Raw genomic sequence first — 12,500 nt, 5'->3', positions numbered from 1 at the left:
GTCTGTCTCTCTGTCTCTGTCTGTCTGTGTGTCTGTCTGTCTCTCTGTCTCTGTCTGTCTGTCTGTCTGTCTGTCTCTCTCTCTCGCTGTCTCTCAAATTCAAATAGCTTTATTGGCATGAACAGAAAATATGCCACTGCCAAAGCAGTTTGCAAAAGAGTGAAACATGCCATCACATATGAAACACACGTCAAGTTCACATGACATCACACATGAATACATAGGTGTCATCACATAAGCATGCTCCATATCTTTGCCCACCCAAGCAGTCAACCCCTTTTTTCCCCACTGCCATACAGTACAGTGCACCAAATGCCACCCAGTTGAAACTCAGAAGCAAATATCTTGAATGCAGTGACTCAGCAGCATATATCTTGAATGCAGTGACTCAGCAGCACAGTATATCGTGAGGGTCTCACAGTGGTTGTGAGTCCCGCAGGCTGTGGCAGCAGATACGTATTTAGCTGCAAGAGGAGCTGCTGTTCCTTCATGCCAGGTTCTCTTCTGGGCTTAACAGTAGCAAGTTTGGTGTTTTCTTGGCTATTTCCCCGAAGTGGACGTGTCTTACTGAAGAGAACTTCTCACAGTGGAGGAGGAGGTGCATCTCTGTTTCTGCCTCCCCTTTCCAGCAGTGACCACATATACGCTCCTCTCTGGGCAGCCATGTTGGTCTGTGTCCTCCTGTTTCTATAGCCAGCTGGTGGTCACTGAGCCTGTATTTGGTCAGGATCCATCTCTGCTTCGTATCTCTGACAGAGTGGAGGTACTCGGCCAGTCTATATTCTCTGTTTAGGGTCAAATAACGGTTTAGTCTACTCTGGGTTTTAGTTTAATTTCTCTAATGATCCAAATACAGATCTTTTGACTGATTCATAATTTGTTTTATTCTGCTGTGTTTTGGGGGGGTGCTGATGGGAGCCTGGCTGGTTAGCGTCACCATCAGCTGACTGAGGGGACTGTTTTCAGGGTTCAGCTCTTGGGTTTTTAATGCCTTGAATGGAAGGGTGTCTTGGGCTTGAATTTAGATGCATCCAAAATGTTATGGCCCGTTTTTGGATGTTTGGCAGTAGTTGGAAACGCCCCAGTTCTGCTCGGCAGGCGTTATTTGATGTCTTCCTTTGAACATTTAATATTTTTCTGCAGAATTCAATGTGGAGGGCCTCTATCGGGTGTTTGTCCTATGAGCCATGCTCCAATCCACTGAGCTGGCCCCAGACCTCACTTCCATACAAAGCTATGGGTAAAATAACATCATCAAATATTTTTGTCCAGATTCTAACTGGACTCTTAATGTTTAATAATTTGGTTTTTAATGCATACATTGCCCTGCATGCTTTTTCTTTGAGTGCTTGTATTGCCATACTGAAACTTCCTGATGCAGATATGGACAGACCAAGGTACGTATAGTTTTTTGTGTGTTCAATTAGGGTGTTATTCAAATTGAAGTGGTATTTGTTTTCAAGGCATCGCGGTTTTTTCTGAAAGAACATGATTTGGGTTTTCTTAAAGTTTACATCCAATGCCCAGTTTTGGCAGTATTGTCCTAGGATGGACAGGTTATGTTGAAGACCATACCTGGTTGGGGACAACAGAATAAGGTCATCTGCATAAAGCAGGTATTTAATCTCTGCATCATAGTGTGAGGCCTGGAGCTGCTGAATGGCCCAGCTGGTCTGAAAGTTCATTTATGTACAGGTTGAATAATGTTGGACTTAAACGGCGTCCTTGCTTCACACCACGTTCTTGGGTAAAATACTCTTTTCTTTGATTTCCAATATTCACAGCACACTGTTTGTGTGTGTACATACATTTTATAAGATCATAAACCTTACCCCCTAGTCCACTTTGAAGGATTTTGTAGAAAAGTCCTTTATGCCAAATGGAATCGAAGGCTTTTTTAAAATCTATGAAATAAGCAAATATTTTCCCTCCCTTTTCTTGGTGGACATGTTTATTAATTAAAGTGTGTAAGGTGTATATATGATCAGAGGTTCTGTAATTTGGGAGAAAGCCAGTTTGACATTTACTAAGTATGTTTTTTTTCTTGAATAAAGGCTAGTATCCTGGAATTCAGGATACTACAAAATATTTCCCCAAGGTTGCTGCTGACACAGATCCCTCTATAGTTATTAGGGTCTAATTTGCTTCCATTTTTATAGATTGGGGTGATCAGCCCCTGGTTCCAGACATCGGGAAAGCAGCCGGCAGTCAGCATCATGTTGAACAGCTTAACGATGGCAGTGTGTAACTCAGGGGTACTGTTCTTCAGCATTTCATTTTTGATGCCATCCGTGTCACACGCTTTTTTTGAATGAAGAGCTTTCAGTTTGTCTGTTAACTCTTTTTGTGTAGTTGGGTAGTCTAATGGATCTTGATTATTCTTGATGGCTGATTCAAGTTGTCTAACTTTGTTTTAATTTCAGTTTGATTTATGTTCAGTTCTTCTGGTGGGATACTTGTATAGAGGTTATTAAGATGTTTTCTCCAAATGTCTCCATCTTGTATTGTTAATTGTTGTGGCTTTATGGTTTCTAAGCTGTTCAGCATGCCCCAGAACTGACCCTGGTCTACTGCCTTTTCAAGTTCTTGAAGTGTTTCGTTGGTGTAGTGGAATGTCTTTTGTCTGTTTGTACTGGTTTAGAGTTTCAGAGTGTTCATGTTGTAGTGCTGGGTCATGTTGGTGTCTGTGTTTTTGTACTGGTTTAGAGTTTCAGAGTATTCATGTTGTAGTGCTGGGTCATGTTGGTGTCTGTGTTTTTGTACTGGTTTAGAGTTTCAGAGTATTCATGTTGTAGTACTGGGTCATGTTGGTGTCTGTGTGTTTGTACTGGTTTAGAGTTTCAGAGTATTCATGTTGTAGTGCTGGGTCGTGTTGGTGTCTGTGTTTTTGTACTGGTTTAGAGTTTCAGAGTATTCATGTTGTAGTGCTGGGTCATGTTGGTGTCTATGTATTTGTACTGGTTTAGAGTTTCAGAGTGTTCATGTTGTAGTGCTGGGTCATATTGGTGTCTGTGTTTTTGTACTGGCTTAGAGTTTCAGAGTATTCATGTTGTAGTGCTGGGTCATATTGGTGTCTGTGTTTTTGTACTGGCTTAGAGTTTCAGAGTATTCATGTTGTAGTGCTGGGTCATGTTGGTGTCTGTGTTTTTGTACTGGTTTAGAGTTTCAGAGTATTCATGTTGTAGTGCTGGGTCATGTTGGTGTCTGTGTTTTTGTACTGGTTTAGAGTTTCAGAGTATTCATGTTGTAGTACTGGGTCATGTTGGTGTCTGTGTTTTGGTACTGGTTTAGAGTTTCAGAGTATTCATGTTGTAGTACTGGGTCATGTTGGTGTGTGTGTTGGTGGTTTGATAGCTGTCTCAAGTGTTTTCTCATTTCTTTACATTCATTGTCACATCTTTTGTTTACAGAGGTTTTGTGTTTACCGTTTCGACGGTGGGGTTTCTTTGTTTTTCCGAGTTTTGCATTTAGTGCAGCTTTTGGGAAGATGTGGTTAATATCTTTTGTCGCTTTATTAACGTCTTCAAAGTTATTTTGATAGTGTGAATTGTTGAAGGTGTTGATTGTATGTTTTATTTCAGGTGAATTCAAAATTTGTACAACTTGTTGGGCACTGTTGGGAGCCCATCTGGATGACTGGTTTAGATTGTACAGCTTACTGGGCTGTGTCTTAAAAGTGTCTCTGGTGTGTTTTTAAGTAAATATTAATCCGGCTGGGGTCTGAAAGGGAGGGGGTTTGTGCTCTGACAGTGAAGGCACTGAATGCGGATGGGTTCATGTGTGAGATGGCATGATCAGCAACACTTGTCCCAAGAGCTGGACAGTAGGTGAAACGTCCCAAACGGTCCCCTCTGATCCTCCCATTTCATATATGCAGGCCCGAGGCTCTGCAGAGATGCACTAATTTCCGTTGGTTGTTTTGCCTGGGTTGTTCCTCATGGCTGTGGGTGAGGGGGTCAGAAGTGATTGTGTGAATATATGTTGGTCTCCTGAGTGGTCTGTACAGTCAGGTTCTGAACCTGTCCGTGCATTAAAGTCCCCACACAAGTATTTTGCCTTGGGCTTGAAAGTGACATCATATCTCTGTGTAGGGAGCTGTAGGCTGTAGAGCTCTTCTTCATGGTACGGCCACTCTGATGGATGGGGGGGGGGGGGTATATTGCACACAAATATAAATCTACCTCATAAATCAGTTTATTCATTTTTAGCCAAATGTGGTTTTTGCTTTGTTTTACGATTGTGGTGTATTTGGTGAGATCAGCTTTAAGCCAGATCACCATTCCTCCTGAGTCTCTACCCCGGTGCACTGTGCCCAGCTTAACTGAAGGCACCGGGATTTCACCGCAGCCTGGGGGACACTGAGTCACTGCATCGGATCAGCGCCATGTTTCTAACAGCATCAAAACATCAATATCATTTATATTATTTAGAAAATCAGGGTCTGTGGTTTTAAGACCAAAAGGGCTTGAGTATAAACCCTGAATATTCCGAAAGCTTATCGTAAAAGATTTCATTTGTGAAAGAAAAGAAATAAATTCAACCAAAGCATGAACAAAATGAAACAGGTGAAAAGGCCAACCTGGTGCAACTAATTTACAGGAGAATGGATACATTTTAACCAGCTGTGTGTGTGTGTGTGTGTGTGTGTGTGTGTGTGTCTGTACCTCATGCCTGCAGTAGTCTGCTACACAGAGTCTGGAGCATCTCTTTGACTGCCCTAGTTCAGACATTGGTGCAGTGGGTAGGAGAGGGGTGGGATTGTTCATCACCGGGGCGTAAGTCATCCGTTGGTGATGTTGGGGGGGGTCTTCTGTGGTTGGGTGGGGCAAGAGGGTAGGGTATAGGATCGGGGCAGAGCGCTGCAGGGGGGCGTGGTGCTACAGAAAGGTGGGAGGCAATGTTCTTAAGCCTTTCTTGTTGGTATCTGGGAGGTGTGTAGTTCCTGGGAGGGGCAGCTGTGTGGGTGAGGCTGTTGGGGTTGCGATCCAGGGTAACATCCGTCAGTGTTTTTGCAAATGCTCTCACCCCGACCTTGTTCATGTGTAGCCCGTCATGGAGATCCCATGTCCCGATGTTGGTGTGGTGGGCTAGGTGGATGTTTGGGAGGGCTGCACAGCTCCTTGAGATTTCCATGTTGATCTTGTGAATGACATGTGGAGGGGTGTCTGTCCTGGGGAGAAGGGTAGAAATGACAACCCTGCTGTCTGGGAACTCTCTGGAGGCCCTCTTAGCCATCTTGGTCATGGCCTCAGCGGTTCCCCAGCGTAGGGTGTGGAGGTCGTTGGTGCCTGTATGCAACACGATGTACTGGGGGTTCCCCAATGTGTCCTGCCTAAGCAGCTCCATGGCTTGGCCTGTGTTTCAGCAGCGTTTGGTTGTGGTAATGAGGCCAGGAAAGAGGCGTTTTGTGTCCAAGTATTTTCCGTTGGAATCCATGAGTAGGACCACCTGGGCTTCTAGCTTGGCTGGTCTGTCAGGGTTGGGCTCTGTGTTAAGGGGCTGGGCAGCAGGGAGGGAGTGTGTGCCCGGGAGGGAGTCTCTGAGTGTCAGGGTCGGAGAAGTGGGTGAAGGCTGTGGGGTGGGGGAGTTGCTGGGGTCAGGAGGAGCTGGTGGTTTAGCAGCAGGAGAGAGGGTGGGGTGTTGGGACAGTGGCATGTGTGTAGCTGGATGAAGATACATGACAGCTCTTCTCCTGGAGTTGCTCCTTCATCTCTTGTAGCTCTCTGCTGAAGCTCAACTCTCTGTGAGCTGTATCTTCCATTAATTTCAGGGCCTGGGCTTGTAAGGTGCTGTTCTCCTCCTCCAGCTCTCGTACGGTCTGTGTACAGTCTGTGTCAGCTATCTGAGTCTCTTCTGGGTCTCCTTCAGCTCTGAGGTGGTTTTCTGGTTCCCCCTCCTCAGCTCTGCCATGGCCTCCTGGCTGTCCTGCTTCAGCTGCTGGAGCTCGTGTCTCAGCTGTTGGGTGGTGTCGGACTCAGCTAGCCTGGCCAAAGTGAGCTCCCTGAACTAAGTGAAGTCCAGCTCCAGGAGGGACAGGCTCTCTCTTAGTTGTTGAAGGAGCTTGGGGGGTGTTGGATGGGCGGGGCCGGATGGACTGGTGGTTGGTTTAGGGTCTGGTTCTGTGACCTCTGGGACCACTGCGTCATCTTCCTCTTCCTGTTCTGATGCTGTGTCTCCTGCTACAGTGCTGCTGTTGGGTCGCTGTCTCTCAGCTTCTGCCTTCGTCTTGGGGAAGAGTTCCTCAAAGGAGTTGAGGTTTGCCTCATTTCCTTGTATCAGCACTGTACCTCTTTTAGTATAGTAGGTAATGGTGCGCAGGGGGTTGTCTGTGTCTAGAGTTTCATCTTGACACACAGTTAAGCGGCCACCACGACCAATGGCTTCTTTGGTAATGTGTGTGTAGTTTTTACAGATTAACTGTTTCCACACGCTGATGTCCTCCGTATGGAAGAGGAGGTTGTTTTTTATCTTGTTGTCATAAAGGATATAGTCAGCAAACAGTTGCTCTGTATTGGCCAAGAGTGTTTCCTCTTTGTGTTTTTTCTTGGCTCTAGCACTGCTACAGCTAGCAGGGTATTCTACCTGTCTAGCACTGCTACAGCTAGCAGGGTGGTCTACCTGTCTAGCACTGCTACAGCTAGCAGGGTATTCTACCTCTCTAGCCCCACTACAGCTAGCAGGGTATTCTACCTGTCTAGCACTGCTACAGCTAGCAGGGTATTCTACCTGTCTAGCCCCACTACAGCTAGCAGGGTATTCTATCTGTCTAGCACTGCTACAGCTAGCAGGGTATTCTACCTGTCTAGCCCCACTACAGCTAGCAGGGTATTCTACCTGTCTAGCCCCACTACAGCTAGCAGGGTATTCTACCTGTCTAGCCCCACTACAGCTAGCAGGGTAGTCTACCTGTCTAGCACTGCTACAGCTAGCAGGGTATTCTACCTGTCTAGCACTGCTACAGCTAGCAGGGTAGTCTACCTGTCTAGCACTGCTACAGCTAGCAGGGTATTCTACCTGTCTAGCCCCACTACAGCTAGCAGGGTAGTCTACCTGTCTAGCCCCACTACAGCTAGCAGGGTAGTCTACCTGTCTATCACTGCTATAGCTAGCAGGGTATTCTACCTTTCTAGCACTGCTACAGCTAGCAGGGTAGTCTACCTGTCTAGCACTGCTACAGCTAGCAGGGTAGTCTACCTGTCTAGCACTGCTACAGCTAGCAGGGTAGTCTACCTGTCTAGCACTGCTACAGCTAGCAAGGTATTCTAACTCTCTAGCCCAGCTACAGCTAGCAGGGTATTCTACCTGTCTAGCCCCACTACAGCTAGCAGGGTAGTCTACCTGTCTAGCCCCACTACAGCTAGCAGGGTAGTCTACCTGTCTATCACTGCTATAGCTAGCAGGGTATTCTACCTTTCTAGCACTGCTACAGCTAGCAGGGTAGTCTACCTGTCTAGCACTGCTACAGCTAGCAGGGTAGTCTACCTGTCTAGCACTGCTACAGCTAGCAAGGTATTCTAACTCTCTAGCCCAGCTACAGCTAGCAGGGTATTCTACCTGTCTAGCACTGCTACAGCTAGCAGGGTAGTCTACCTGTCTGCTGTTGCTGTTTGAGTCCATCTCCATGGTAACACTCTCTGCTCCAACTGCCAGAATCACAAGGTTAGCTACTTTTTTGACGTTTTAGGCCAATAGTTCTTTTAAATTTGATTTTGTTTCACTTCTTTCAATGTTGCAGATGAAGTGTCTGTCTTCTGTCTCTTTTCTTGTCTTTTTCCTGATTTCTTTTATCAGCCTCTTTTCTTCTCTTTTTAGTTGTATAATAGATATTTTTGTTGATATTTGTCTTCCTTTTCGATCTTTGTACCTTTATGTTGAGGTTCACAGGTTGTCGGTTTCCTCTGTTTCGTTTTCTTCATCAAAAAGTTGAAGACATTTCAGGAGCTCACTTTGTGTGTGGCCTTTCAGATCTCCCTCGATGTTTGTTTTTTTCACTCTCTCTCTGTCTGCTGGACTGTCTCTCTTTCTCCCTCTTTCAGCAGTACTCACTCTCCCTCTTTCAGCAGTACTCACTCTCCCTCTGTCTGTACCTCTGTTCATTTAGCATTTCATTCACAAAAGACAGTTTTGCTCTCTCTGTCAGCAATGGTCTTACCAGGGTCGTCTCTGGCTTCTGCTGTGTTCCCCAACTCGATATCAAACTCCCACACCTGGTTATGTCCGGGCTGACGAGGAACTGCACACACACACACACACACACACACACACACACACACCAGTAGAGGGCGAAACATGTTTTAAACTGAAGTAAACATGGTTTATCTGTAGTAAATATGTGTATGTATATGTGTGTGTGTGTGTATGTATGTATGTATGTATGTATGTATGTATGTATGTATGTATGTATGTGTGTGTGTGTGTGTGTGTGTGTATGTATACATACACATGTATGTATGTATGTATGTATGCATGTATGTATGCATGTATGTATGTATGTATGTATGTATGTGTGCGTATGTATGTATGTGTGTATATGTATGTATATGTATGTATATATACACACACACACACACACACACACACATATATATATATATATATTATATGTACATACTGTGCACATCTCCTCTCTGTCTTGGCGTCACTTCCTTGTTTATCCTGTTGTCCAGTGTGGTAGTGGGGGGTGGAGGGGTGCTGGTTGCAAAGGGGGTGCTGGACGTGGTTGCTAGGGTGGTTGTCTTGGCAAATGCAGTGGTTGTCAGTTCCCTTGTTGTTGCTGGTGGTGGAGTCAGGCTAGTTGGTGCAGCAGTACTGGTAATCGTAGTAGTAGTACCAACAATACTGGTAATTGTAGTAGTAGTACCAACTGCAGTGTAAGAAGCAGGAGTAGGAATAAGCGTTGTCAAAGCTGCTGTTGCTAGGTTGGCTGTAGTCATTAAAGGTGTTGTAACTATCAGAGTTGTAGGATGGTGAGTAGTAGAGCTAGCTGTAGTTGACAGAGTAGGAACAGAAGTAGTGGTAGTGGATACTGCAGTGGTTGTAGTTCCTGGAGGTGATGCTGTAGTTCTTGGAGGTGATGCTGTAGTTCCTGGAGGTGATGTTGTAGTTCCTGGAGGTGATGTTCTAGTTTCTGGAGGTGATGTTGTAGTTCCTGGAGGTGATGTTGTAGTTCCTGGAGGTGATGTTGTAGTTCCCGGAGGTGATGTTGTAGTTCCCGGAGGTGATGTTGTAGTTTCTGGAGGTGATGTTGTAGTTCCTGGAGGTGATGTTGTAGTTCCTGGAGGTGATGTTGTAGTTCCTGGAGGTGATGTTGTAGTTGCTGGAGGTGATGTTGTAGTTCCTGGAGGTGATGTTGTAGTTGCTGGAGGTGATGTTGTAGTTCCTGGAGGTGATGTTCTAGTTTCTGGAGGTGATGTTGTAGTTCCTGGAGGTGATGTTGTAGTTCCTGGAGGTGTACCGCTTGATGCAGTAGTTACGGTGGTCGTTGTCATGGAAGTCGTCGTCGTGGGAACTGAGGTTGTCTGCAAGGTGACTGGTTGAGCTGTTGTTGTCATACTCTTCCTGGGTGTCTGCCTGGTGGTTAGTCCAGCACTGGGAGTTGTACTTTTTCTCGGGGCTGGGGTTGTAGTTCTTGGCCTGTGTGGCTCCACGCTGACCCTGAGGAGAGCTGAAAGAAACAGAAAAGGAGAGTTTGGTTCAGTGTTGACTGACAGACGGAGAGCACCAGAGAACATTTAGAAAAGCCTGACACATCCAGGTGGTCTTACCTTTACAGTTTCCATCTTTACACCGGCACTTTGGAGAGCCTGGATTCAGAGAGCAGAACGGACGAGTGTCTTTATCTGTTGGTCGAGAGAGAGAGAGCGAAAGAGAGAGAGAGAATTTGAAGAACAACACGAATAAGAACCCTAATGACCAATCAACTCAGACTCACCAGTACAGTTGCTCTACATAACACAGCTGCATCCAGCCTGGATGAGAGTCAGCAGCGCTGCTGAGTCAGAATCAAACCAGAGAACCTGGTGGAACCTGAGTTTCACTTATGGATGTAGTACTGTGTGTTGGTGAAGGTCTTCTACCAGCTTCCTCTGTCATATCTGCTGGTTAGACACGACACCTTCACTTCTTCTTCACACGCAACACTACCTGCCTTCCTCTCCGTCACCTGGCTGCTATGATGAAAATAAAAGCACTATGCACCCTGTCGTTTTTTCCTGGTGAAGTCCTACCAGACACCAACCATCCACATCACACACCGCTACAGTCTGCAGGACCTGGTGTTCATGTGGTCTTGACACACCACAGACAGGATGTGGTCTAGATGCACCACACATATAAACCTGCAGCATGGTTGCTTTAACAACTGACCATATTTCAAAATGCTTTTTGAGAAACCTACAATTTAAAGTCAAACACACACACACACACACAAACACACACACACACACACACACACACACACACACACACACACACACACACACACACACACACACACACACACACACACACACACACATACCGATGCAGGTGTAGCGTCCGTTGATGTACATAAGTTTGAACCCATGGTGACATTTGCAGAAGTAACTTCCAAACGTGTTCACACACTTCCTACGACGAGGACACACACCTCCACGGGATACACACTCATCTATGTCTGGAGAGAGACAGGGACAGAGAGACAGGGAGACAGGGAGACGGGGGGGGGGTCACTATATCCCAAAACCCATCTGCACAAAACAGAGACAACTTTGTCAATCGTCACCTCTCCACCTACAGTCTCACTATGGAATGAACACTAAGGAGCGAAAACGTCAACAGGTAGAAAAACACAAAGAGAAAGACTGACAGACAGACTGACACAGGAAGAGAGAGAGAGACTGACAGACAGGCTGACACAGGAAGAGAGAGAGACTGACAGACAGGCTGACACAGGAAGAGAGAGAGACTGACAGACAGGCTGACAAAGGAAGAGAGAGAGACTGACAGACAGGCTGACACAGGAAGAGAGAGAGACTGACAGACAGGCTGACACAGGAAGAGAGAGAGACTGACAGACAGGCTGACACAGGAAGAGAGAGAGACTGACAGACAGACCGACACAGGAAGAGAGAGAGACTGACAGACAGGCTGACACAGGAAGAGAGAGAGACTGACAGACAGGCTGACACAGGAAGAGAGAGAGACTGACAGACAGGCTGACACAGGAAGAGAGAGAGACTGACAGACAGACCGACACAGAAAGAGAGAGAGAGACTGACAGACAGACCGACACAGAAAGAGAGAGATTGACAGATAGATTGACACAGGAAGAGAGAGAGAGACTGACAGACAGGCTGACACAGGAAGAGAGAGAGACTGACAGACAGGCTGACACAGGAAGAGAGAGAGATTGACAGATAGATTGACACAGGAAGAGAGAGAGAGACTGACAGACAGGCTGACACAGGAAGAGAGAGAGACTGACAGACAGGCTGACACAGGAAGAGAGAGAGACTGATAGACAGACCGACACAGAAAGAGAGAGAGAGACTGACAGACAGGCTGACACAGGAAGAGAGAGAGAGACTGACAGACAGGCTGACACAGGAAGAGAGAGAGAGACTGACAGACAGGCTGACACAGGAAGAGAGAGAGACTGACAGACAGACCGACACAGGAAGAGAGAGAGAGACTGACAGACAGGCTGACACAGAAAGAGAGAGAGAGAGAGACTGACAGACAGGCTGACACAGGAAGAGAGAGAGACTGACAGACAGGCTGACACAGGAAGAGAGAGAGACTGATAGACAGACCGACACAGAAAGAGAGAGAGAGACTGACAGACAGGCTGACACAGGAAGAGAGAGAGAGACTGACAGACAGGCTGACACAGGAAGAGAGAGAGAGACTGACAGACAGGCTGACACAGGAAGAGAGAGAGACTGACAGACAGACCGACACAGAAAGAGAGAGAGAGACTGACAGACAGGCTGACACAGGTAGAGAGAGAGACTGACAGACAGGCCGACACAGGAAGAGAGAGAGAGACTGACAGACAGGCTGACACAGGAAGAGAGAGAGAGACTGACAGACAGGCTGACACAGGAAGAGAGAGAGAGACTGACAGACAGGCTGACACAGGAAGAGAGAGAGAGACTGACAGACAGGCTGACACAGGAAGAGAGAGAGACTGACAGACAGGCTGACAGGAAGAGAGAGAGACTGACAGACAGGCTGACAGGAAGAGAGAGAGACTGACAGACAGGCTGACACAGGAAGAGAGAGAGACTGACAGACAGGCTGACACAGGAAGAGAGAGAGACTGACAGACAGGCTGACAGGAAGAGAGAGAGAGACTGACAGACAGGCTGACACAGGAAGAGAGAGAGACTGACAGACAGGCTGACACAGGAAGAGAGAGAGAGACTGACAGACAGGCTGACACAGGAAGAGAGAGAGAGACTGACAGACAGGCTGACACAGGAAGAGAGACAGACTGACAGACAGGCTGACACAGAAAG

General features: G+C 46.6%; 1 protein-coding gene across 1 annotated transcript in view; it reads right to left on the bottom strand.

Moving 5' to 3' along the window:
* LOC130130929 (nephronectin-like) overlaps positions 1-12,500 on the bottom strand; it is a 44,409-nt gene that overhangs the window by 20,261 nt on the left and 11,648 nt on the right. Inside the window, exons 6-10 of the mRNA XM_056300795.1 lie at positions 10,520-10,654; positions 9,765-9,839; positions 9,554-9,664; positions 8,612-8,773; positions 8,153-8,233 (exon numbers count right to left, since the gene is read on the bottom strand). Coding sequence (XP_056156770.1) covers positions 8,153-8,233; positions 8,612-8,773; positions 9,554-9,664; positions 9,765-9,839; positions 10,520-10,654 — 564 coding nt within the window. The remainder of the gene's footprint in view (positions 1-8,152; positions 8,234-8,611; positions 8,774-9,553; positions 9,665-9,764; positions 9,840-10,519; positions 10,655-12,500) is intronic.

The sequence above is a fragment of the Lampris incognitus genome, chromosome 20 (assembly GCF_029633865.1).
Source record: "Lampris incognitus isolate fLamInc1 chromosome 20, fLamInc1.hap2, whole genome shotgun sequence".
Classification (NCBI taxonomy): domain Eukaryota; kingdom Metazoa; phylum Chordata; class Actinopteri; order Lampriformes; family Lampridae; genus Lampris; species Lampris incognitus.
The sequence above is the reverse complement of the archived record's forward strand: the minus strand, read 5'-3'. Positions and strand labels throughout refer to the sequence as shown.